This window comes from Chanos chanos, chromosome 7 (genome assembly GCF_902362185.1).
Source record: "Chanos chanos chromosome 7, fChaCha1.1, whole genome shotgun sequence".
NCBI classification, from domain to species: domain Eukaryota; kingdom Metazoa; phylum Chordata; class Actinopteri; order Gonorynchiformes; family Chanidae; genus Chanos; species Chanos chanos.
This window is the reverse complement of record NC_044501.1, coordinates 24,967,039-24,995,012: the sequence shown is the minus strand read 5'-3', so window position 1 is coordinate 24,995,012 and position 27,974 is coordinate 24,967,039. Positions and strand designations below refer to the sequence as shown.

General features: G+C 38.5%; 2 protein-coding genes across 2 annotated transcripts in view; both read left to right on the top strand.

Annotated features, from left to right (window-relative positions):
- The window catches only part of map4k2 (mitogen-activated protein kinase kinase kinase kinase 2), a 53,018-nt gene extending 51,277 nt beyond the window's left edge, over positions 1 to 1,741 (top strand). Inside the window, exons 30-32 of the mRNA XM_030780039.1 lie at positions 638 to 708; positions 898 to 953; positions 1,328 to 1,741. Coding sequence (XP_030635899.1) covers positions 638 to 708; positions 898 to 953; positions 1,328 to 1,415 — 215 coding nt within the window. The 3' untranslated portion in view covers positions 1,416 to 1,741. The remainder of the gene's footprint in view (positions 1 to 637; positions 709 to 897; positions 954 to 1,327) is intronic.
- A 1,754-nt stretch (positions 1,742 to 3,495) lies between these two features.
- On the top strand, positions 3,496 to 27,761 carry rtn3 (reticulon 3). The gene is made up of 9 exons (XM_030779114.1): positions 3,496 to 3,740; positions 10,925 to 10,972; positions 15,287 to 17,800; positions 22,040 to 22,247; positions 22,650 to 22,788; positions 23,433 to 23,502; positions 24,154 to 24,200; positions 25,244 to 25,302; positions 25,559 to 27,761. The coding sequence occupies exons 1-9, from the start codon at positions 3,644 to 3,646 to the stop codon at positions 25,605 to 25,607; spliced, it is 3,231 nt and encodes a 1,076-aa protein (XP_030634974.1). The 5' UTR covers positions 3,496 to 3,643; the 3' UTR covers positions 25,608 to 27,761.
- Positions 27,762 to 27,974: the final 213 nt, after the last annotated feature.

Sequence of the window (27,974 nt, the reverse complement as noted above, 5' to 3'; positions counted from 1 at the left end):
ATTTATTTATTTGTTTGTTTGTTTATCCAGTATGCATATGTTCACTAGCTTAGCTATGACTATGCATGCAGGCCTGCGCACCTGCTGCCCCTCCACTGGTTTGTGATGGCTCCCTGCCCCTCTTCCCAAATTCCATTTTTGACCAAACTGCTGTTCTAATGCTCTCTAATTTTGACCAAACTGCTGTTCTAATGCTCTCTTTCTGTCACTAATGTTCTCTGTGACTGCACTTACACAACAGGTGTCCGGCAGTGCAGCTCATACCCCCACTGTATTTCTGCTCCCTTGCTCCCTAAAACAGACTAATTATCATGACCTTTATGACCTAACAACCTAACTCCAAGCTAAAGGACAAAGCATTTTGAATTTTGGCTCCTTTCTTATTTAACATGGTCAAAGGGAGGTTTACCACCCCTTCTGTCACCTTGGGTTTGCGTCCGGGAGTCATGAGACTGGTCTTTTTTTTAAAGCTGTTCTGTCACTTTGTCTTTTGTAAAAAATAAAATAAAAAAAAATGCTGTACAAATGAAACTGAACTGTATTCTGGCCATGTGCTCTCCTGGTTCTGCCTCAGTAATTTCTCATTTACAGTATTTACAGATTATTTACTGCATAAACTGACATTATCTCTCACCAGTCTGTTTACAGGAGAGTATTCTGGCTTTCTGGAAACATGGACTAAAAGGACGAAGTTTGTACACCTATGAGGTACTTTTGATTTTTTTTCCTTTAGGAGTAACTTTGGATGAATTCTATATTAGAAAAAGAAACATTTGTGTATACCATTGTACGTAAATGATGTGTATTTATAGGCACACAGTTCTGTATTCACATACATTTTAAAATTTGAATAGATGTGTCAGAAGAAAAAGGTCCTTTTTATATCTGCCTCTTCAGGTAACTCAGGAAATCACAGACCAAAGCCGTGTCTTCAGGGTTTTAGGAACAAACAGGTATTGTTTAAGGGACTGTTCATTATTCATAATGAGGAGTATATGATGCTCAACTGCCTAGACATCAGAGAAAAAAAAAAAGAAAAAGGAGTAGATGATGCTTATAAAAATTTGGCAATTCATGATTTGCACTTGATCAACACCATGATTAGACAAAGATGAAAATATGAGATAAACTGAAGTTTGCCTTGTGAGTATTACAGGACTCATCTTGACACTAATTTAAAAAAAAAAATCTTGATAACCTCTTGTCACTAATAATGAACAGTACTTAATGCTTTTGTACATCTGTTGAATACATGTCTCAAGCATGGAGTTTAATCAGTTTTACTTACACTCAAACATTTAAAAGTTTATATACTTTTTTATTTTAGGGACATTGTTCTTCAAAGCACTCCAACTGGAAACCCCTCTGCCTCAAGTAACCTGTACATTCTCACCGGTCATGAATGCAGCTGCTGAGGCAGAAGAGCAGAGAGAGATGGGAAAACAAACAGTGTAGAACATGAGAGAGATTGAAGATATGGGGTGTTACAAATTATACAAATGTCCAAAGTCATTCTTGGCATCTGGACGAAATGTCATCTCCTCTGACAAGGTCAAATATGGAGACGATGATGCACTGACATGGTGGAGCATTGGTGCTGGCTGACCATACTACTACTAGTTTCGTGTATGTGTCTGTGTGCGTGTGTCTATGTGCCTGTGTATGTGATAAAATGGAGACAGTGGCATAAGTGGAATTTACCACTGTACAGAGGAGGGACCGAGACCTAAGTCAGTGCCAACAGTGTAAATGTGTGGTTTATATATATATATATATATATATATATATATATATATAATTATTAACTTGTATAAGGTGTAAGGCAGAGCAAACAGGTAAATACAGTATGCACTCTGGGTGAGGGAAATCGGTTGTATTATGACCTGCTCTGACCCATCACTATGTACCACTTCATGCACAGTCTCCTGTACAGTTCACTTTGCAGTTTGACACTGTTTTCATTTTTCCACAGCTGTGTTTTCTCTGTTGACTAATTCAGACCACTGCTGTGTGAGATGTACAGTACTAATAAAATGTCAGACTGAAATTAGAGTTGAAGTCTACTTTGTTTAAATGTACATGGTTCCTACATCAAATATGCCAGTAGTATGGTTCTCTCTCTCTGTCATTCTCTCTCACACACACACACACACACACACACACACACACACACAGAGGTATGTTTTTATTACATATAGGTATTATTTTTATAACATGAACTTCTAAAGGTGGCATGTGTAAGAGCACAGTAAACTAGTAAAATGTTTTTCAGTCAGACTGAGACAGCAGGCTCAGCTCGAAGGGGCAACTCGTAAAGGAAAGAACAATGTTTCTAAGACTGCAAACCCCACATAGAATTTCAAATTTGATAAGCATTTCAGAGCTGTTTTACACCTTTAATACCCATTTGGTGTCTAAAGCTAAAAAAAGACAGAAAGAAAATGTCTTAATATTTTAGTTTTTTTTTCTGCTGATACAGGTAGTACTTTTATGTCCTTCCCTTCAATACGTGGTTGCAATGCTTCAGTCAAGGACACAACAACACATTTTTCAAACGTCAGTCAAGAGAAAGTAGTGATCCATGCATTAACACACCAACCATTTCCCCATTCTATTTTCCCTGAAGAGTCTTTCTAAAGATGACCAACAGGTGGCGTGCTTGACAAGAAAATGGCATTTAAGGAGCTGCAGAATAGAACAGAAAATGCTGTTCAGGTAGGGAAAAAGAAACCAAACAATTAAGCAAAAGAGAAAAGCAAAACATAATGAGAGAGAGTTTTTTTAAAGGTTTTTGTTGTCAGTTAAATGTATATGGCTTTGTTTTCCTCACTGTCTGATTTATGCAAGGTCTTCTTTTGCTTTTTCGTTTGCTTTGTCAGCCTTCTTTAAGAAAACAAATTCAGTAATAAAGATTTAAAACCCCTAATCACTGTGAGGTTTTGTTTAATTCAGTTAACCTTGAGCTCCAAAATATGAAAGGATGACAACTGAATCTGACATTCATAGACTTTACCTGTCTCTGAAGGTTTTGGACCCACAAGCATTGCTTAAAGCATGTTATTGGGAGGGGTTCATATTTAAAACCTGCCAGAATAAATGTATTGGTGTAGTGTTACACACACATATATTCTGCATATCCTTATGTTCATATTTGCTATGTATTTGCACAGCAGTCTTTTATGCCCAGTCGCTTTATCTCAAACTCTCAAAATACTTTTTTTTTTATTGGTTGTCTTTTTATTAATTTGTTTTAGTCATGTGTTTGTATTTGGAAAGATATATCATTATAGCCAAACAAAATGAGCGAGTTGTTCTGGATTGTTATACTTCATATGAGTTGAATATATGCAATATGTTTTTCAAGGGCATATGCCAATAAATTTTACGAGGTTCTAAGACAGAAAATGTTGTCGTTTGTCCCTTTAAGAGCGCGAACGACCTCTCACCCTAATATTACGGCCCGCCTTCATCTGCTATAGTCACTGTTTCAACAGCATAGAAGTCAGTCAGCAGGGTCTACAGCACTGACGCAGCATCACGATTCAGAGGAAACAACTTGCAGAGCCGAACATATTTGAAGACAGCTTTATCAACGACGTCGATCTTGCACAATACAGCGGAACATCATTAATAATACGAAAATATGGCCGATCCAATGACCCAGTCTTCTCAGATATCGTCGTCTCAGGGGCTAATAGACGGACAGAACTCGGGGACGTCTAAAGACTCGAAGTTGTCTGGTAAGGCAGTGTTCGTTCTGTCGTAACGTTTCGAGTTCCGATATTCGTTAACTTACTGTACAAGGAAGGCACTGTGGTCGTGTAACTCTGAGGCACGTAACTTACGAAAACTACGCATTCTGTTTTCCTCCCCGATCCTTTCATTTCTGATAAAATAGTCTTGTGATAAGGTTAGTTTATCATGAGCTCTAAACATCTTGTGCTATACAAACGTGTATTTGCGCTTGTGGGGAGTTATACAATTCTTGGTGTTAATTAGTACGATTTGTGTCCTCCATGAGACCTCCACTTCAATGTGTCGGACCTACAAAACCAAACAGACCTCCCGTCAACCCAACTAGGTCGTGAGGCTGATATGTTTTCCTCGACCTGCAACATTTCTGGTATACATTATGGTCTAAATTTTTACCTGGAAAGCGACTGCGAGCCATTGGTCGGATGAAACTTTTGACAGACTGTTAGGATACAGAATAGGGGACACATCTATATAGGGCTGCCTCATTGGGCAGTGATGAAACATGTTGCGGCGAGTACAGTCTGCACTGCAGATGCGTTGTACTTAATGGAGGAAGAGCTAATAAAGGGAGGATCTCTTGGAGGCGTTGATGTTTTTCGTCGTTGTAACATTTGAGCATTGTAAAGTGCACACACTCAAAACAACACAAACGATTTAACCTTTAGAAACCATTGTACAACCTATCGATCACTGATTGTGTTGTGCATTTTGTAGGCTCTTTTGTACCTTGAATAGTAATTGTGTTGTCTATTGTGAGAACAAGGGACCGTGTTGATAAATGCGACGAGATATGCACCGAACAGTAGTAGAACGCACATGCTGCCAGTTACGAAAACAAGAACAAAATAGCCATTGCTATACGACTTCGAAATATGTTATATAGGCATTTAAGGAATGTTTATACATGTGAATGCATATTTGGTAGCAGTTTGTTTAAGAAATGATTACTGTATCAGAAATGGTTAAATATTTTTCCTTCTTTTGTGCTCGGATGGAACATAAAAACAAACGGTTAAAGGGGAAAAACAGTTCTTTCCTGTGATGTTATGAACTATTTCTTTTATTTATCTGTATTGATTGCTTGAATCTGAATGTTTTCTTTGACAAAAAGAATGAAATGTCCAGACCACACAGCGTAGTTCGGGAAGTTGATGGGCCACTTGTGAAGTCCTTTGTTGTGAGTTCTTTGTATCCCTTTCACACACAAAATTTGGTATCTGTGAAACAGTGTTCAAATATCCTGTGAGGTTTTTATTCCCCAAGGCATCTGAGCTTATGTTGCCCTGCTGTAATCTTACAGCAGCATTGACAGTTGACAAGTGGACCAGGCTCTAGACATCTGTGTATTCGTGATCTGCGTGCCCAAAAAATGTTGCCATTTTCGCAGTTTCAGCCTCTGGTGATGAGAAATGTGAGACGAGGAGACTCACCTGGAGTACTGCTAGACTCAGTCCAAGAGCTGAGACTGCAATCTGGTGATGTTCAAATGAATGCAGCTTGTAAACCAATCTGTATTAAGTAGATACAACCCCTTCACCAGAAGACACAGAAAGATAGTGCCTATGAAAAATTTGGCTCAGGAGATTGCTTAGAAAAAACCCTTAATGAAGTTGGAGGTGGTATACACAATTAGCAGAGGAAAAAGTTTCACCACCATTAACAAGCTTAGACAAATCATTTTTTGTTTGTCAGCTTGTCTGTTTATTTTTAATGTGCTCTCATTCCACAACAAAACCTAATTCGTCAGGCTTTCAAACCAAAAAAGTGCATACATGTCCTGAGCTGTTATATTCCAAGTCCACAGAAATAATACCAACCACACATAACCTCACAAATGACCTGACACATGACAGACTTAGCTTGACTTCCCTGAGGAATGTTATATGTTGTGATATGCTATATGTTATAAAGTCTGCTGTAAGCTGAGGAGGGATGATAAAAGATGTACTGCTCCCTTGAATATTCTCTTACACACCCAGCTTTTCTACCTACAAACACAAACACACTCTCTGGTCATTGTTTTTAAACTGGGATATTAGCAACTGCAGATCTCTGCAGAAATGAGCTCGGAAAACCAATTCTGTTTGCAAATGTGTGATGTAGGCTTTTGCATTTTGATATGTTTCGGTAACGTTTAACCTGAGCAAGCGAATTCCTCACTGATTTTAGTGTGCAAAACGGCAGACGTTACTTGAATCAAACGCAGAGGGAAACAACAGAAAATTGTCATGAGGTGAGTAAGTCTCTCTCAGCAAATTGACTCTGCAGGAAATGTCTGCAGTCATGGAACTGAATACAGAAAAAGATAACCTAGAACCCAGAAAGAGATGACCAACCACAAGTCTGAGCAAGATTGTTTGTTTGTGTGTGTGTGAGTGTGTGTGTGTGTGTGTGTGTGTGAGAGAGAGAGAGAGAGAGAGAGAGAGAGAGAGAGTATACTTTAATTTATTTTGCCTGCTTATCTGTCTTGATATTCCTCAAATCCTCATTTTAGTCAGTCAAGAAGTTTTATGTCAACTCCAAACATTAAGAATTATGATAATCTTCTTACTTTTGGGCAGATGTTTTAAATATTTTTGATCCACTTCTTATCATTCCTAATTGTACATTTAATGAATTTAGTTTAAGTACCAGTTGACTAGTAATAGTACTTTTATTAGATTAATTAATAATAATACCAGTAGGTAAATTCATTGCCCCTAATATTGACATTACTTTGGTGACTTCCAGTTCCAGTATCTGGACCTTTTTGCTGACTTGGTCCTGTCTTACCTGCTACACCTAAAATCGGAGCAGTTTGAAGGGAGCAAAACCAAGTAGACCATGAAGATCTTGCACAGAGCAGAATTAAGCAGGTCTTCAGTACACCAGGTTCAGTCAGGTGACCTTAGTCATGGCTCTTAGCTTGAGATTTGGTCTTATAGAATTTCTAAACATCTAAGACGAATTACTATACCATCAGCAACACTGAGAGTTTGAGGACAAAAACCATGCATGCAGCATTGTCTGAGCTTGAGATTGATCTCTCTAAGTAGTGCAAGTAGAGTATTGCGTATTGCATAAAAGCCTAGCAGGAATTTTTCTAAACAGATTTGTTTCCACTCATGACTGACATAAGCTACTTTATGGCTACCCTCTGTAGTTTGTGAAAGAAATGCCAACTTTGTGTACAGTTGTTTAAAATGGAGCTGAATTTTTGCTTAATTGAAACAAGAATGAACTGCACCACTGGTGTAAGAATAAGAACATCAAAGAATATAAACATAATGTTGTTGTAACCTTCCTAAAGAGGCTAGTAGAGATTATATCCATGGAGTAGGTAGATTAATTGTGGCCGATATAGGTTTAAAAGAGCTAAATTCAGCAAAATATGTTGAATTCCTTTGTAACTTGCAGAGAGAGTTCTGATATCATTTCTAATTATATTTTGATCAAAAATATAAAGAACATCACAGATTAATTTTTTATTAGGTCACAATACCATCTGTTTTGAAAATTACTTATGACTGTTTTCAGATTAAAGCAGTATTTGGGCTCTGCATGTTCACATTAATGTACTCAAAGGGGCAATCAAAAAGTAGCTGATTTTTCAGTACGTAAATTGCAATAGGTGGACAATTGGCTAAGTCACATTTTCTTGGTCATTACTATTATCTTTTAAATACTTTGCTTTAAATTGGTTCTGCTCCCATGCAGTTTGTCTTCCTTTATCCAGTATCCTCCGTAATTATATCTTATATATTATATATAATTATTATAACAGTGCACTGATCCCTCCTAAGTTTGTGAGTCCTGTTTAGAATCCTAATTGCACTGCACTCACCTCCTGGGTCCTGAGGTCCATGCAACACAATTGGCTGTTTCCTCTTTGCTAGCAGTGGTGACTGATAGTCATGTGTCTGATTAGTTGCAGGTAAAGTGGATAGTGCTCTGCTCCAAATGCGCTGCCTCTCTTTACATTATGAAACTTGTATTGTGGAAAAATAGGACTACATTCAAGCAAGCTGCAGAAAGGCTCACAGAAAGTCATCTTCCTGCATGTGACATCAGCAGTCTGTCCTGCTTGCCGGGAACTGTATCAGGGATGGACCAGAACTGTCAATATGTCTCTGGTGCTGAGTGGTATTAATACTTAAATGAATGCACTTTTGTTGTGATTAACAGTATGTTACTGAAATGCGTCCATTTGATATTGAATTCGTCATACCATTATAGATGGACCCAAAGTCACTGATAAGAGTGAGCTAGAAGTCAACGTGCTAGCAGCTAGTTTTGGGCTCTGCAGTGTTGAAATATGTGCTGTGGCTGTGTAGATTTTTTTCTTTAGCACAGTCAAGGAAAAGGTGATGCAGTGCTGCTCAGTTTCGCAAGCTGTCCATGAGATCCCACATGGATTTTGCACATACTTCCTCGTTTTAGATGAGAACTTGAAAGAAGACTCACTCGTCCTAACTGAGGTGTAGGGCCTGACTGCGTTCACAGGGATGGACAATTGTAAATTCATGTGATAGACCTGGCTACCAACTAAAATTTGTGATAACATAAAGCACTGCAAATCCTTTAGTATTATGTAAAAGTCATTGCAGTTGTGACTCCCTTCTGCTATATTTGTAGTTGATAGAGATTTACAAGAGCCTCTTGAATGATTTATAATTCCATGTATTTATTCTGTCCTGCGTGAAGAGTTGCTTGTCCATGCAATAATACCTTTCTTTCCCTTTCTAGCCCTCTTTCTTGCATCTCTAGCTAGCTCTACCTATATGTGTCTTATACAGTCGGCTTTCTTTAAAAAAAGTAGGGCATCATTTATGATTAATCACCAACACATCATGTCATCAGCAAAGTTGACAAAATGGGCCAATGTTGCTCCTCTTGCTTATTAACAGTACATTTATGACTGTTCAGGTCTGCTCATTGATATCCCATCAAGAACCCATCTGTAGCTTCTCTAACACCTCGCTGTCGCTGTAGCTAACACATCAGAAGGAAAGCCAGCTAAAACCCTTGCAGCTGGCTAAGCTAAAACCCTTGCAGCTGGCTAAGCTAAAACCCTTGCAGCTGGCTAAGCTAAAACTCTTACAGCCAGCTAAGTTAAAACTCATACTGCTGGCGAGCTAGATTACCTGCAAGTGATGATTCAGTTTATGCTTAGGGTATTTGAAAAGCCTTTGTTTGAGTTTACAACCTATTGAGATAGTAATCCCATAAAAAGACTACCTGTTTTCCCACCTTAATCAATGAAAGTTGTCAATTAAATTAAACAGCTTTAAACAGATTACGCAGTAAATCATCCTCCTCTAATACTGTGAAGCAGGAACCCTAATTTGAGGCATGCCTTTTATGTTTTACAAAGTAATCATTTAATGCATTTACTTGTCTAGAAGTAATAAACAATGCCCCTACTACTGGTTATGCCTGACTATTTAAAGTAAAATGAAAAAGTTCTCATATTGGCATATATCATCAGTGACATCAACACTGAAAAATCATACCAGACAGTACAGGAGAAGAGGATTAGTGTTCACTTAGCTCACCGTGAGGATAGACGGTTAACAGCATAGTTGCTAAAGAAACACAAAATTACCTCACAACTGACTGAAGACCACGCTCAACAAGTCTATAATTTTCTGAATCTGCTCGAAACAATTACTATGTCCCGAGGACCCTACGACTTGGACCCTGGAGCAGTAGAGGAAACAATATTGCCCAAGGAGTCAACGTAAAGTGTTCCTCATTCATCTCAAAGGGTTTTTCTTTGGGAAAAGATATAAGATTTTGTCAGCCCACGTAACCTATTAATGAATTTGAGACATAGTAGTGGATGTGTTATGGTATGGGTAGCTGTCATGTTGAATATGATTCCATTGTCATTTGTGTGCACACTATGGTGAAACCACTGTTTTGTCAATTTACTCCTATATCCAGTCCAAAGCAGAGAGCTAATTGAGGTATATGGTAGACTATCAAAGCGGAATGTTGGTTGTTCTGACTCTGGGGCAAGGTCTCAAAGAAGTGTAAAATGACCTTGTGGACACTTTTATCCAACCGGGCACAAAAATAATAATAAGAAATGATCAATTCTTTGAATCTGGGAAGATAAGAAGAAGAAACAATGCATTGTGTGAGTTGGGGAAAAATGCATAAATGAGGCATAGGTTGTGTAATGTTAGGGTGGGGTGAGGGTGGAATGCAATTTAGCAGGTACTCAATAAAATCTACAACTTGGACATCCTGCCATGGTTAAAGAACCTGTGCGTCTTGACCAACCTGTTTCTGACAATGCACCAGTCAGACTCACTCTGTCAGCTTTCCTACATGAAATGAATGCCAACAGTCTACAGTGATTAACCTCGAAAGTGGACATGAAGTTGACATAGCCCTGTAGTTCATGTGAGGTGTGGCAAAATGATAATGGGTTATGTAGGATAAGCTGACAACTGAATCATAATGTTGTAAATGTGTGAACAGGTTGGACAGGTTATCCATTCAGACACCCATACCCTGGCGAGCCTTGCTTTTAAGTAAAATCTGTAAAGCTCATTCAGTTGTGCAGAGACAAGCAGGTTACATTTGACATTTAATAGCAACATTCATAGAATAACAATAACGACTATATAATGAGCTTTTTTTTTTATTTTATTCTTTCTTTTTCAGCCAGACAGTAGTCAAATTAATAGTGTTTTTTCTGCGTGGTTGTAGTGCAGTTGTATAGTTGTTGTTTTTCTCATTTTCTTTTAATTGGAGAGTAGTTAAGGCAAAATTGTCTTATTATGTCAGCAGTGTTGTTGGTATGTGATTTCTAGTTTACTCTCTCAGTTGTAGTGCAAATCTGTTGTGTTTTGCCTACAGACGGCTGTCTGCTTGTAAAAAAAAACATGTAGTAAGCTTTTTTTAATGCCTTTAATACTGAAATAAGTTGTTAACTGGTGTTTAATCCACCATTTGTCTTTTCTGCTGTGGTGAATTAATGATGGTTGCTGTTTGAGAATTCAAGAATGTTGGGACAATCTGCAACACGCCGATGATTTTTCAATTAGGAAATTTCAGATAAGCAATAGAGTGGATATGCATCCATAGAGTATAGATTCATCAGTAGGTGTATAAGAATAGTAATTTTGAAATCTGAGTTACTTTTCTACTCATTCTTCTATCCTTTTTATTTTTCCAGATTCCTTTCTTTCCACTTCGCCTGTATCTCTCATTTCGTCACCTCAAGGCAAGTGTATAGTTCTCTTCTGCTTTTAGGTCTTTTGCTTTCCCAGTTCTGTTCCTACTATCGTCTGCTGAATGTCTCTGTTTTGCTGGGCTGCTGCTATTGTGCACTCTATCCCTCTCACTAGTGCCCCTCTCCTCTGCTATGTTGCTAAACCAGGTTAGTTCACAGCGACAGATATGGAATAATCATTCTCCCACTTGTTCTGCTCTGGGCATTGCCTTTACAATCCCAGAGACATTGCTGTGCTGGTTGGAAAAATAATATATACTTGTCCCTTTTGTTTTCAACAGCAATTGATATTTGGAGTCTTTGATTTTTCTCAGTCACATCTCAGCTCCATCCATGATGTTCACTCCTTTTATAGTACTCAACATGGCCTGTCTGCAGTCCAGGCTATCGTCTTAATGATGTAGCAAATCGGCAGACATAATGAACGAGTGATGTGCATTAGTGCCATGAACCTGCAGTATAATTATTTAAAACATCAAGAAACTGTTTGAAGTTTTTTTAAAACGAAATAAAACTGACATATTCTTAAGAGTTCTTAGAGTTGTCTGAGCAATTGCCTGCATTCTTTTCCCAAAGTCAAATACCTACCCTTGAGTTACAACAAGATCTGCCGATTGTTTTAAGGAGCAAAAGGCCCATGTAGATTTGGAAAGTTATATGTCTCAGTCTTTAATTCAGGTCAGTATTACTGTAGGTCCAAGATAATCTCAAGATTGCTACCTAATTTTAAGATGGCTGAGAAGTTCAAGTTCACTTTGTGCAGAGCACAATTCTAAATATGGAGCAGGTCTGCGTCCCAAAGGAGACCTGTCCTTAATGTCCCCATCCTCTCCCCTTCCACTGTTTTTTTTTTTTTTTTTTCCTTTTTTTTTTCTTTTTTTTTTTCTTCCTTTCTTTTTTAAATTCAGCCCCCCACCACAGACACACACACACCCACACACACACACTCCAGAATCACTAGGTTTTGCAGGTAGAGTGACACTGGGGAGGGATCAGCCAATAAAATGCCTGTTCTTGATTGGCTGTATATGACTGTGGCTGCTGGTTTGTCACCTCTGTGGCATATAAGACTTCTTGCATGTGACCACATACCAGAGATGAATAGAGATCTTTTAATTTCTGTACCATTTGAATCATACATACTTCTTCTCCTTTGTGTTTTTGTCTCCTGTCTGTTTAGTATACAGCACATCCTTAGAAATATTTTAGGTACAAAACCACTCATTCAGTCTGCAAGACCAGAGACCCCAAAAACTCTAAAACGAAAATTTGCTACTTTGTCCCATGTGAATTAATTCAGGTTTTGTTTTTTGTTTTTTTTGTTTTTTATAAAAACTCACAGTATATAAGTAAATAGTTAGTATTGGCATCATGATCAAAGTCTGAGTTTCGTAATTGGCCTCACTACTGTGCTGGGGATACTTTTAATTATTACAGATCATAAATTAATTATTGATAATAAAACTTTCAAACAGTCAGCTCGCATCCATAGGGTGAACTTATTTTCGCAGAAACTAGTAGAGTTTGACTGGAATGTAGAGTTCACTAATAATGGTTAAGAGGAAGAGGAAAAGCCTTTGTAACATGTGGATGATGTGGAGGAAGACAACACACATGCATTAAGACATTTACTTGTGAAACAAAAGAATTGTATCCATCTAGCAAACAAGTGAAGCAAGTCAAGGTAGCTACTAGGCAGCTAGTAATGAAAACGAAGTGATGAGAGAATCATAGAAAAGAATGGGGCAAAAACTGATTGATCTTCTTTGTTATAACAGTCACAGTAGTCAATTTAGTCTAACTAAATTTAGCATGAGCAGGTTTAGAGAACCTGAGTTATACTACACTGTCAATACTGTAAAGACAATTTAGCTATACTGACGATGGACATTTCATAACACATTTCTCAGCAGATTTTATCAGCAGATCTTGGCTCCAACTCTGGAGTCAGGAGAAAGGAGATAGTTTGTGAAGGGAATTGGCTCTTTCCAAGTGCCATGTAGGTTGAGGTCATAGATTTTGCTTCCTGCATTTGAATTAGCATTGTTTCAGCAAAGTCTCAAGGAAATTACACATGGAGAGAACTACAGCATCCTTTCCGAGTGTGATCATTGATTGGAGAAGTATGCCACTGCATCCAGTAGCATAACTTGAATTTGACAGATTAAAATAATGAATTTGTTTGGAAACCTCTTAACACAGTAATTAATAATGTGATGTTTACGGAAATAATTCGTAATTGCTTAACATGACGTAATTTCTGTCAAGAATTTGTCCGCCCAAGCAACATAACGATTATCAAAATTTCCAGCTATTGAAGAGAGAGGCATCGTCACTAGCACACTTAAATAAGTTTCTTATTGTGTTAGTTTGCAGTAATATTGGCGTAAATTTGGGTTGTTAGATTCTTCTATCAACTTCTAAATTCCTCATAGTAATCCAGGGACATGTTATTGAGTTTATTTTGAATTTCCACTCAGCAGGTCTGTACCTTACCTTGTGATTTTTGTTTTGTGCAAAGTGGGAATTTTTGCTGCAGCATTTTTCATATATCTGATGTGTGTCATGCCCCGAAGGTCAGATCAAATGACATGGAAATATACATTTTTCTGTTTTATGTTTGTGAGGTTGCTGTGAGCCCAAGGTCAGGGTTCCCTTGACCAAGGTTTTATGGCTTGCTCACTAGTACTGATTCAGGGCTGGCTTTTTGTTCTGAGGGAGACAGGGAAAGATGGTTTGCTTTCTGTGTTTCTTTCTTTTTATATTTGTGTTTCAGTAATCTTACTTATTATAATGGTATCCATATATGACATGATAGCATGGAATGTTAGGACTTTATGCCATCCAAACAAATGAAAGAACCCATTCCGTGGTTTACCTGTGCCTCTCTTTTCAACAAACTGCATGGCACAAAGCCTTGAGATTCATCATCTTCACACTTCGCACTTCTCACCAAGGCCTCCAATAACAATACAAATGGTTGGAATAATATACAGAGGGCAGTACTGCTTTGCTGATTTCTTACTCCTTTACAGGAATAAGGCTTTTTTTTTTTTTTTGAACAATCAAGAGAGCTGATTCATGTAGAACAGTCTCGCAAGCAATTGTCATCTGATGAGAATTTGAAAAAGCTAAATTATGCTAACATTAAATATAAACTAAACTTCTTTCAAACTGAGAAAATCACAGTGGTGTTTTTCACAAAGCAAAAAGTATTATGCATCTAGCCGTGATCCCAGCAGACTATTTGTCCCCCATTTTAAGAGAGAATGCTCTGACCACATAATTAAATGTATTCACAACAAAACCAGTCAATTGGACTTTGACGCGCAAAAAAATTATTAAATGAATTCAAAGTACATGAAATTAACCCCTGTTACTTCAAATTTTATAATCTTTATGTATCTGAAACCCCTCTGCATCTGACATCCACTCCACCAGTGGCACCGTAATTTTACAAAAAGAGCTGCTGATAAAGACTGATCAAACTCACCTTTCTGCCTAGAGGAGGTCTTTTCAGGAATTAAATCTTTGTCTTCAAGGTATGCCCCTATCCGTGATGGATGCCCAGCAGTCTTTTGAAGCCTTTTGACAAAGATCAGTAATGTCTTAAAGATGTAGAACTCTCTCAGAACAACCCAAATACATCCATCTGAGATTTGTTTTGTTGTTAACCACTGTGTATCTACAAAGTGGTTCCCTAAGTGCTTATGTAGCTTGTGTAACTTCAATGCGGTCGTCTGCACAAACCTGTCACATTGGTCATGTTCTGAAAAGCTTAGAGTAACATTTTTAAATGTGTTTTCTTTGTAGCTCTGATTAAACAGGAACTGATATTCATTAGCGCCATGCAACAGAAACTGAGCGTGCAAATTGTTTACTTTAACAGTGTCAGAGCACTGACAAAACAGAGATAGCCGAAATCAAGGTTAAGGTGTAAAAAATATCTCGTCAAAATGGCATGCACATAATTCAACTCCATCCATTGATTTGTCGAACCATGCAATGCATGATTGCTTTAGCTGCAATTAATTTAATGCTGTACCATTAAGAATAAGTAGTTATGCTTCAGGTCTGATTGCTGAAGTTGTGAGGTCCTGTTTTTGGCTCCAAATGGGTTGGCAGAATAAAAATAATTTTGATCAGCCATTATAAAAAGTTTTCTTTTAATCTTAAAATATCTCACGGCCCCAGTAAAGAGCTACAAGGATGGACCCCTACTTTAGCATATCTTTGTATGTGTAGAGTGTCTTGACTTTTACTCCCTCCTTTTCCTCCTTCTCCTTACCTGCTGTTTGGATGCAGACAAAAGGGTGGTACCAGGCTCTGAAATTTCCTCAGAAGGTGTGGCAGCCTCACGTCAATTTTTTTCTCAGCCAAATTCTTTTTCTTCAGCAACATATGGGAGTGAAGGGCCGTCTAATGATGTCACAGATTGTACCTTCAAAATCCAAGAGAAAAAAGATTTCTCTGACTCATTGCATGGATCTGTTAATCAGGATGAACTTCCAATAAAGCCATCCCCTGTGTCTGAGAGAATTAAAGCACTAGAGGCTCTAGCTGCAAAGCAGAATGATCCTGATTGGAGCAATGGAAATTTCCCCCAGTTTAAAGAACGACACTATGAGAAGTCAGCCCATGAGGCACCAACTATCTCTTCACCCCTCCAGAACAGGCCGCCATCAACTGAGCAGGACTCACCAGAATCACCCTTTGAAGTCCTTGGTGATACACGACGTGGGAGTGACTTTGAGGACACAGCAGACTGGATGAGAGCTCACTTACCACCCGCGCCTGCCTTTCACCCTGAAGATTCTGATTTGGAAGAAAATTCAGATGCTCTTTTGATACAGTGTGATAGTCCATCCAAAGAAATTAGGACAGAAGTAAAAGACATTCCAGAAGCTTTTGTTGGGGTCCCTGATGCATTCATGGACAATCCTGTTAAAAGTCGTCAACTAAAAGACAATGGTGAATCATTAAAAGAAGACAGTGTAGAAGAGGAGTCAGAGTTTGACCTGCGCTTCCTGCCTACTGCTTACATGTGGGACAAACAAGAAAGCTCTGAAACTGAGGCTCAGTGCCCACCAAATCTTCAAGAAATTTCAGATTCTGAGCTCTCTGCCTCCCCCGCACCCCCTATTGAATTTGATTCTTCATCTCCCCCTTCTCCCCCTGGGTCACCACCCAGTGCTTCAGTGACCAATCAGCTGTCTGCTCCCCTCGGGGGTGAGTCTAAGCCTACAGAAATCCTTGAAATTGACAGCTCTGGTGAGTCTGAAGACACCGTGATAGAAGATGGAATTTGTGTCCGTACCCCAGCAGTGCCAGGGTGTGTTGCCCAAATGTCTGAAGGAAAGGAGACCAAGCTGACAGGACAAGAGATGCAGTGTATCCAGGTGCCCATCATTAATGTAATTGAGACAGATGAACAGGTACTTAGTGATGAGGAAGAAGAAGATGATAATGAGAAGTATGAACGTTCAGAGGAAGTAAAATCAGGATCTGAGCCACCAGAGGTCCCTGAACCTGGCAAAGAAACCCCCTTTCAGCCCACACTTACAGGTTCTGATAATGAATCCCACATCAAAGAAGAAAATGATGATGCTAATGAAAGATGTGTTAAGTCTCACCACTTTGTTTTGGGGACCAGTGAGGCACACTCTCTGGTGTCATCTGCCTCTGAACCACCTAAGAATGCTTCCTTTGACACAAATGAGCCTTTAGACATGGCTGAAGAAACATTGTCTGGCTTCCCTGAAGATTCCAGGGATGTCTCTAATGAATCAGACCTGTGTGGTGTTGGCTCATTTTTAAATAAACAAACTGCTCATCAAAAAATCTTAGAGGAGAGCGCTAACTTTGGCATTATTCATGAGTCCAAGGACAAAAAAGATTGTACACTTTCTTGTGATGAATCTGTTATTGATGAAAGTATTGATGAAGTCATGATTGATGAAAGCAAACTGAACTCTGACAGTCTCCCTGAACCCTCTACAGAAATTCAGCTACAACCTCTCCACCCACAAAATAGTGTAACTAGTGATGATGATGATGATGATGATGATGATGGGGGATTGGAGAGAGTGGCCAGTTTAGGACATTTTTCTTTGGGAGATGGGGATGATCCTTCCAACAACCAAACTGAGAAACAACCTTCCATTCAAGAATCCTTCCCTGCTTCTTCTCCAACTTTTGACAAAAATGAGGAAATGATGGCTGAGCAGATGGCAAAAGATATTATTACTTCTGAGGAGATGATAATGAATAGCTGTAACCCAGAACAAGACCTTGCAGCAATGACCCAACAAAACATTCAAGGAAGGCAATACTCAACTGAAACATCCACTGATCCTGAGAATATCAGCTCTGAATTGGGCACGGCACCTACTGATAGCTTTGTGGAATTCATGAGGGAATGCCTAAAGTCACAACTGGATGTCAAATCTGAAGACCCAGGTGCAAGTTACACCACAAAGAGCACATGCCCTGAATCTAGTGCCCCTTCCACCAGCCAGCCTACCATGGTTATGGACCTTGAACAAGAGCACCTCACCATCTGTGCACTGAAAGAGCTTGGCAGCAGTCAAGAAGAGGATGATAATTCACCCAGGGTACAGACCTTGTACTCATCAACACAGGAAAAGGAAACTGTATCTAAATCAGAATCGTCTGTCACCTCAACAGTCACACCTCAGACTTCAATCAAACAGCCAGAGGTTTCTTTTGCCACAGATTTAGAGGCAGTTGATGTTTGGGTGGCAGAAGCCTACCACCTTGCCGAACATATTTTGGCAGCGATACTAACCCATATATCAGGTAACATGCCTTTCCTCTGGGCTTTTGGCCTGCTAACATCTCACACAAAGCCCTACCCCTCTAACCCTGTCCTAAGTTGGGCTCCAAGAAGACAACACTAATATATTCAGTATTTGCACTGTATTTAGGAGCTCTAAGAGTACATGCCATGTTCAGGAATTTTACCGACTCATCACGTATGCTACTCGTGTAATGTAGGAGACAAACACTGTTGTTAAAAGAAATAGTGCTCTTGAAAGGAGAAGTAACATTTTATTGCTCGAACCCTTACTTATGCATTCAAGTATCATTCGTGTCACATGAGTGTGCTGTGGTGAAGATAGGTTTTGACTATAAAATACGGAGATGGACACCACACAGATCTGGCAATTATGTGTCATTTCAGCCAGTCCTAAAAGTACCCGGTGTGATAATATCATTCTCATTTACAAAATGTATACATGACCATATTTGTTAACATTGACCAAATGTAACAATTTCCTTGTCAGGGGAAGGAGATTATAGGGCTGTGGCATAAAAATGTTTTAACACAATAAATACTAAGAAATTTGCTGTGATTGGGCTGTAAAATTGTTGTCTATCAGGGGAGAGGAGCTTACAAAAGATTTGGGTCAGGGACAGAGACACCATTTTTCAAAGATTGATCTAATTCTGAATTGTATGGCTCTAAATCTTCTTTGTTGTACAAAAACTCAATAAGTTGAAATATCCTTATATGCACTAACACTAAGGATAAAGCACTCAGCAGCCTTTTCACTTGAGTAGTTTGAGGTTCAGGGTTAGGGTTAGGATGGACTGAAACTTTTAATTCAGCATGGCACTCTGACTTTAGAAATGTAGGGCCTTCCAGGACTATGCAGAGAGATTTAAGTTACACTTTGGATATCTTTGAAGGAAAAATGACTTGCCTGTGAGTGTCCTTAAAGGAAAGAATGAGTATGAGTAGAGAACCTTATTCAAGTAACATACTGATCTCTTAGCCTTAGAGCCTCAGCCAGAGCCTTAATTTCAGGTTTCTGTTCTGGTGTCATTTTATTTGAAAGGTAGTAATTAATTGGGTACTTGATGTTCATCAGTAACTTTAAAAAGGTTAATTTGTGACATATATTGAATTGTAGACTGACTGAGTGATGCTACGACATGATGAAGTGCTGCTAGTTTCTGCTAATTTCATTGCCGCAGTATCAGAAATGGCATTTTTGTCCTCAGGCATAGTTCAGAAGTGAGATTTGATGAATTCACACATTTTTCCTGAGTGTCTGCTTTCATAGCCACCAAATCAGTCAAGTCTCTCCCCAAGTGCAGTGTTTCATATTTAGCACAACTTTTCTCAGAGGGCTGTGTTAGGAGTGCTGATGGGGAGGCTGTAGTTAATTCAGGGTATATGCTATTTTAAAGAAAGGGCTAGATTCTTTTTTTGCCTGATATTCAAATTCCTCATGTATAAGGTGTCTTTTAGTTATCCTGCTCCATTCTAAAGGCTGTTGTGTGAGTAAGTAGAGATCTGCTTCACCCCCATTAAGGTCATGTGCCTTTTCAGAGTAAACATGCAGGTCAAATACTTGTCTCACACATACAACCTGTAGACAGAGGACGGTGCTGTGCTTTATCTATACTCAAACTAGTATACTAAACTAGTTCATAAATTAGTTATAGAGCAGTGTGTTTGTGAGTATGTATGTTCCAACTAGACTGTATGATCTGACTTAGAAAACTTAGAAATGATGCTGAAAAATGAGCATTTGTAAAAATCTGTGAGCACTTCCACTATTGTGAGTATTACTCCTCATTGATTGGACTATAAAGTGTAAAGAAAAACAGCTCTAGAAACACTTTGAAAGACCAGAAACACTTAGAAAGAACAGTATGTTCTCAGCCAGCATCTGTCCTTTGGTAAGAAGGAAAATTCATTTGTTTGAGGCAATAATAGGCCCTATGTGTGTCAGACAATTGAAAAAAGCTAAATACATTATTAAAAAACATTATGTTACCAACTCACATACACACCATTGTTGAGACTGAAGGTAAGAGAGTAAGGTAAGTTTTTTTTTTTTTTTTTTTTAACCCAGGATTCTGTATCATGAGGGTAACATTATCTGTCCATATGTTTATTTTTAAGAATTTACATGCTGTCTCTCCAATAATCTCCCTGATGCGGTGCCCCATGTCAGATAAATGTAAAGCACTATTCCCTGACTCTGTGGCTACCAAGCTGCATTTGTTCACAGCTGGAGTTTTTTTCCCCATTTTAAATTCATTCTGACTCTTGAGTTTGCATATGCTAATTGAGGTTAACATGAGCACACATGCAATTTTAGAACATTCGGCATTTGTCATTCTTCATTGTATGTGGTTTCACACAGAATCAGGCAGGTACATATTTAATGAATCCCACAGTGGTTGTTCTTTTTTTCCCCCATCAAGAAGAACTGTAAAAACATTTAAAGAATATAGCATAGTTTTATTACAAGTCACTGTTTCACAATCCCCCTGGATTTTTGAATTCTTTTGTATCGCCTTTTGAAATTTATCAAGCTAAGCCATTTGTTAACACTACCATATATGGATATGTTTAAGAACATGTGAATTCTTCCTCAGCTGAAATCTGTCTTATCCAACCAGTTAATCCTGACTGGTAGGCTTGTTTGAGTTTTTTGGAAAAATATTCTCTGTGTCTCTGAAAGCCGCATAAACATTGGTTTATAGATACAGGATATAGTGCCTGTGCCTTTAAGAGCTGTGCACTTCCAGCACTAAAAAGAGGCCACTGCAGCTGGGCACCTCCTGGGACGTGCTGTTGGATCTAGGGCTACTAACAGCAGAGAGGGAATGGGGAGGGGGAGACATAGGGAGGGGTAATGAAACAGGGCTCTCAGTGTAGGCTGCCTCCCTGTGGGCACTGGCAAAGCGTGCTGGGAGGGACTCAGACCCCTGCAGTGAAAGATGAGGAAACCCCATACATGGTACACTTGTCGTTACCCCACAAGCATCTGAAACAAGGCGATCAAAACAATGGTCTGCTTTTTTTAAGCCCTGATTCGTCAGCTTAAACATTGGTACAGTTAGCTTAAACTCCCCGCCTTGATTCTTGTTGTTCTATTGTTAATGTTTTCATATCTCTGTTTGGGATCGAATGCATTTCTTTTGAATGCTTAAGTTAAACATTATGGATTCTGAAATCTAACATTGAAATTCTTTGATAATCGATGTGTGTTTTCACTGTTCAGTCGTGACTTGTTGTGATCTTTAACTAAATGATTTACAGGGAGAGCCACAAGCATTTGCTTTTATTTATTTCAGGTAAAAAGAAAAGCTTTGAATAATTAAGTCACATTCTTGAGTTGGCATCTATACAGTGAGTAAGGATTTCACACTGACAGTTTAACTGCATAAATAACTGTTGGCTTATGTCATGTAAGGTAAGGAAATAAAAGTCCAAAATCTGAAAACCCACTTTTTATCATGGGAAAAATCTGTTATTGCAGTGTGTTGCAACACATACCAAATCTATCTGTATAAATATTGTGGTGTTCTACCTGCAGTATTTGAACTGTGGCACTACAGTGTAGAAATGGTATGATGGTATGATTCATAGCAAGAGGATAGTCATTTTTAGGAGATTTTTCTACAAATGAAAAAGGAAAACAGGGGAGTGGCTGGGTGTGGTGGATATTTCAAGTCTGTGCAAGTACTTGGGCCATATCCACTTCTTCTGCGTGAAACTAGCTATACACACTACCATCCTACTGCTACATCCATGTCTCATTCTGTGAGTGCTGTTGTTGAGGTGCTTAGCTTTAAATCCCCCCCAAGGCATCTCTTCTCGTGTGGAGTCAGTCTTTTATGTAAGAATCCTTTAAAAGGTTCAGTTCATGCTGCAGAGAACGCCATTTAGAAGCCCCATAACAGCATTATGTAATCTAACATGTACGTCTTCTTGCTTGACTCCTTTAAAGTTCTGTATCTAGCTTACACTGATAAAAATAGGCAAAAAAAAAAGGTTATGCTCCTTGTGTAGGCATTGCATATCCTACATGGTAGAAGTGTATGCATCGGTAGTTACTGGGTTGTTTTTTGTTTGTTTTCTTTTTTTTTCTTTTCATTTACACTGCTTATTTTTTCTGCTTTTTCACAATAAGCATAAACACCCTACCTACCACGTCAGGGTTTCACATGCTTTGTCTTGTACACAGACTGTCTCACACTTACACTTTTTTTTATTCACTTACACCCTTACAGTGACTGATCTGGTACACTGGCGTGACCCTAAGAAGTCTGGCGTGGTGTTTGGTTTGTCCTTGTTGGTGTTGCTCTCATTGGCAACATTTAGCATCATCAGTGTGGTCTCCTACCTACTCCTGGCCCTGCTTTGTGTCACCATCACCTTCCGAATCTACAAGTCTGTCATCCAGGCCGTACAGAAATCCAGTGAGGGACATCCCTTCAAGTAAGACCATGGTGATCTAAAAGAATGGCGGGTATCAATAATATGACTCTGAGCTGCCTTTCCCTTATAGACACATTACTTTAGGATGGGTTGTTAGTTAAATGGAGTTTAGTTTTGTGAACTGCAAAACTTTTCTCCCTGCCACCTTTTTAACTGTCAAGCTAATGCTTATTGGCCTGGGTTTTTGGAAGGTTCATTCCACATCAACTGGAACTTCAACAGAATGCCATCTCTTAAAGATCTATCTAAAAACTGATGTGTTTTCAAAGAGTAAGTCTTGCTCTGAAGCCCGAAGTTTTAGTCATGGAAAAACAAGTGTTAATTTCATAAGTCATCTAACTACAAAAGGCTGGCTGGTGTATAATAGTGAAGCTAATTAAATTCACCCATGTGCTTGACTAGAGCTCTGATGGAGAAAGATGTCACCGTGCCCCCAGAGACCTTCCGCAAGCACGTGGACGTTTGTCTGACCTACATCAACCGAGGACTCAAACAGATGAGCCGTCTGTTCCTCGTTGAGGATCTGGTGGATTCCCTGAAGGTCAGTGTCTCTGTCAAACACCAGTGCTTTCAGCTTACTATTCTACCTTTTGTGATCAGTCTGTCTGTGTGAGTGACACCACTGATCAGTACATCTTTATAGTTTTATTTCACTCACCCTGTTATCCGATCAGATCAACTAAATGTTGCTTAGCTTTATTACTACATTCATCTTTACTTTATGATGAGATGTGTTAATGTCTCTCATCTTTTGATGGTGAATGGGACCATGGCAGTTGCAGGTACATTAGTGCAGATGAAGGATTACAATAATGATTTTAGGGATGACCCAGAATGTGTTGTTAGATGGAGAGGAAGAAAAATCAAATGTGAGTGTAGAAGCAGAGCAAATGCGAGTGCAGCTTTTAACATGATTTACTCGTGTAAGGAATTCACCTTTCATAATTTTAGAAGGTTGAAAACATTTGAAGATGTGGTGAGAAGGATGAACCCATGTCATTATTATCACAATTAATAATTATATTTTTATCAAAGCCTCAATTATCAAGTGGTATTATCTGCTATTTGATTTTTTTAAACATCTGTTATTTGTTGGCTTTCTTCAATTGTGAGACACGTTTTTCCTTAAGCATACAAACAGGAATGATGTGAACAATTTGTTTCTTCGTATTTGTTCTTTTTCAGCTGGCAGTGGTTATGTGGCTGCTGACCTATGTAGGAGCTGTTTTCAATGGCATTACCATCCTCATTCTGGGTACGGCCATGCCTTACAGTTTCATGACCTTGGCACATAGTTGATAATTACATCTCACAATTCTGATGAAAATTATTGCTGCACTTGAAAGGAGTGTCATAGTTAATACTGTTTTTGGATAGCATGGAAGGTTCGATATCTTCATGGACACATTTCTGTCTTTTATATTGTTCTCTTAGTTGCTAATTAAAAAGTAGAATTTATAATGAAGTAAGATGTTTACAGAATTACGGGGGTTAAGTTTTTCCTTTTTTCCATGAAGCCATGATTTCACTGAAAATGTTGACCTGATTACACCCGTTGTTGCCAGCTACAAGGCTGTGTCCTCCAACTGCTACATCTCCTGCACACCCTGCTTGTTTGATTAGCCCAACTCTAGACCAGACTACCTAACTAAAGCATTCCACGTAATTTGCGTACCAGAAAATTCACTGATGTGATCCCAACCCAACTCCATTTGCAGTTTGATATTTATGGTAAATTATATTTTAGATTTTTCTTCTATACCTATGTACATATTTCATGTGGATCGCATAGGTCTTTAATTTGGTTTTCCTGTCTGAGAATTGGATGCTCCTCTAAAAAAACCAAATTAAACAGTTTTTGACATTTCCTGTTATCTTCTCTGTTTATTTATTCTCTCATTTGCAGCTGATATTCTTCTCTTCAGTGTCCCCCCTGTGTATGAAAAGAACAAGGTAAGTTCTCCACCCAAGAAACTTGTCACAAATGTTGTAAACACCTCTAAAGCTTAATTAACCTTATGATTACTAATTTGGTTTTTGCATCACAACCAAACCTGCAGTTTGTGTTACACTACCTTGTCGCTCCCAGCTGATTCCCTCAGCTAAACATAGCAAATACAGGCTCTGCTTGTAGTTTCAAAGGCACAGAGCTTGGTGCTTTAGATGCCATGATACATAGTGATTGGGTGAATTCCACCCCTGGGTGAAAGAGGGCAGTTCCTGGTGAGGGAGAAAAGCAGGTATGCAGGGCGGTACACACTCAGGAGGCCTGAGACAGTGACAGACTATGGGTGTTGCTGAGCAATGTGATAAGGAAGGAGCTGGATCAGAGACACCTGTGCCCAAGGGCACTCCACACCCACAAGGAGTGAAAAGACAGGAAAGACATGAGGATTAGTAAATCTGTTAAAGTGTATAAGTTACATGGTGTGCAGAAAAGACATGGGTTTATAATCAATGCAGAATTTAACAGTAAGTCAATATGTTCAAATTCTCTGCTCTGTTTTGTACTAGCTGGCACCTGCTGAGAGTGAACATTCAGAGAACAGAGTATTGCAGTAGCTTGGTCTAGAACTGATAACTGGAACATGGACTAGTTTTTCTGCATTGTGCATGGCAGCTTCCCAAGCTTGGTAGTTGAGTGTAAGCAGGCATGTAGACATGTAGACATCATAGACATGTTTTTCTAAAGGAGAATCAAAATGAAAGACCATATCAGCTGCAAGAAATTGACAAAGTTTAGGTATAAGCAGCTGGCTTAAGCCTACCAGCCATCCAACCAAGAGTCAGTGCATCTGACTTCTTAGAGCTCAGCAGGAGGAGGTTGCAAGTCTTGCAGTGTCTGATGTTCTTTAAACAGCCTTGTATCTTGGAGAATTGAGAATATGAATCTGGCTAAACCCAAATATATGTATGTATGTATGTTTGTATGTATGTTATGCTTGTGTGAAGTTAGTTTGTTCTAATGGCTGTAATAAATGAACTGTTTCTTACAGACCCAGATTGATCATTATCTTGAAATTGCAAGGACTCAGTTCAACAACACTATTGCCAAGTAAGTTCCCTCTGAATCCCTTGACTGATTAAGTATTTGTATGAGTGAAAGCAGGGGCAGAATGATGAATTGCCATTTGCTCGGTAGTTATGGCACCACATACAAGCTGAATAACCTGTAGACACTTTCTAGACATAACATCTAGGCTTTCTCCCAGTATGTGGTTGACAAAATCACTTAAAAGACCCTCTTCCTCATGGAACTGCTTAATCAGACAGGTTGTTAAACTCTTATGTTTTGATCTCTATCTCTCTAGGCTACAAGAGAAACTTCCTGGAGCTGTGAAGCGCAACAAGATGGAATAATTACTCCAGTCTGATCTCCTGACAGCCCCCTCCACCCTTTCAGCTTTTTCAGCTTTTCTCTTCCTACCCCCACATCCAACCCACGGGCACACCCTTCAGTAAATTATCTACACTCATCTAGCTAGGCTGAATGTGGAGAAGCTTGAAATTTTTCAGTGTTAATCTTGCAGTTTAATATCAGAATAGAAAAGATACAAGAGCTTCACAGATAGATGTAATACTGTAATCCTGGTGCCTGGTTTTGTGCCCATCATGATGCAGTACTAGACAGTTAGACTTCCTCTACAACCTGGCTTTGTAGTGTTGATGGATTACTGTTGAAAATGAAGATAATTCAAATGTCTGTAACCAGAATTACTGTACATTTCACTTAAAAACAGTTTTTGTCCCACATTAAAACACTTAAAATGTATTATCTTTCCAATGCACTGACTACATACACAAAGGAAGGTGGTGTAGAGTGAAATAGGTGTTTGGTTTGGTGTAGTTTAGATCTCCTTGGCTTTTTGGGAAACTTTTTCCATTTGTGTACATAGAAAGGTTACAGCAGGCTCTTCTTTACTGTGAATAAGTGATTCATGTTGCTTTTTATATTTAAAAATACCCTCTTGCAGCTTCTAAACTCATTTTTGTTCTGTTTCAGAACAAAAGTCTGTATATTATTAGGGTATTTACAGGAGATATAATGATTATTATTATTTTGATGGCTGCTTTGACTTCCCATTTAGTTGTTAACTTCATAAATGACTTAAATTTTAACATACAAGTGTCCAGAAGTAAAGGTATGATATCCCTTGACTTCTGCCCCCCTGGAGGCAACAGCTGACAGCAAATGGTTAGGTCTTGGATAAGTCAGTGATTTGTGACCTGTTTTGCCTTTTTTACTGCTTGGAATAAGGCTATGTTGGATAAGGGGAAGCTCTCTGAAGCCCAGTATATGGGAGTTTCCAGAGACGGGTTAAAGACGGTCAGTGAGAGGAAATTTTACTTTCGACCAGGTCTCACAGAATTTATATGGCTGTTTGTTTGTTTGTTTGTTTTTTCTTTAATGCTCTTAGGCACTTGCAGTTACTGAAAGTGTAGTAGAATATGTGATATGTAATTTCTTATTCATTTAAGGATCACATATTTTTCCTTTGTGCATATATGGCCACATTTAGAGAATGGTAGGGTTCAGAAACATCATGAAGGATGCTATTCTTCAAAAAACAAAAATTAGATGATATAGTTTCAGTAAATCTGCCTCCTATTGGCAACCTCTTCAAACTTTACACTCTCTCTCTCTCTCTCCAGTGTATTAGTTTGCATTTTTGATTCAGTGCTACAGTAATAATGGTTAGAGTAGTAAAATAGCTATCATGTTCTTAATTCGAAGAGGTATATTAGCCTTTAGAAACATCATTTATGACTACTGTTACTACATAAGAGTGTCAGCTGCTGTATGTTACTTGGAAAGTATTTATAGCACATTCCAGCTGATGCATGTGTTTGTTTTTCTTGACCATTGAAACTAACTTATTTGTGATCAGAATGGCCTCAGTAGACATACACTAGAAGGTTAGTCTCGTAGACACACTGTTTGCATAAGTATAGGACCTGTTCTCCACTGAAAGTTGGACCTTCAAAGCGGAATACTGGATATTTGTGTGTCATTTTTTTTAAAGCATGAATATATCTGCACACATTGATAACAGTCACCTACATTTGAGAGTACCTTTCTGTGTAAACCAGTACTCAGAAGTCAGAATCTAAGTGCTTGAAATAAGTTTTAATTCTTTCATTTATGGGTAAGTAAAGAAATACTACCTTTTTTTAGATAATTTCTTGTTTGCTTACTCTTTTCTTCTTTAAGTGTTTGAAATACTATTAGAATATCAAGATGTTACTTAATTCTCCTCTTCAAAACAATGTTGCTGATTCCTTTTTTCCCTGTCTCAGTTTCTCTCATGGGAGAAGTCATTTTACATTTTTGCATTCTCTGTTTGCTTTTCACTCTAATTCTTGGTAATTACATGTGGAAAACTAACATCTAAGATCAGTTTGTTAGTTATAAATTCAGTTATGTACAGGGGCTTCTGGAAAAATACGAATGATGGGGGGAAATTTTGGCCCTTGTACTGATGTCAAGTGAAATTAATAAAATATATCAGATTATTTGCTGTTCTTGTGTTTTATTTCCATCCAGTGGGGTCTCCAGATTACAATACTTTTCTTTTTGTGTTTTGAATTACACGGTTTATCAGAAAATCTAAATGTAAGTAACAAAGTCATTAAAGCCTCAGGAGTTTCAAGAGTGAATTTCTAATGTTCTGCTGTTTTTGTTCTCTGCAATGTTTTGCTCCACGTTTTAAATCCTTTATTTCTGCG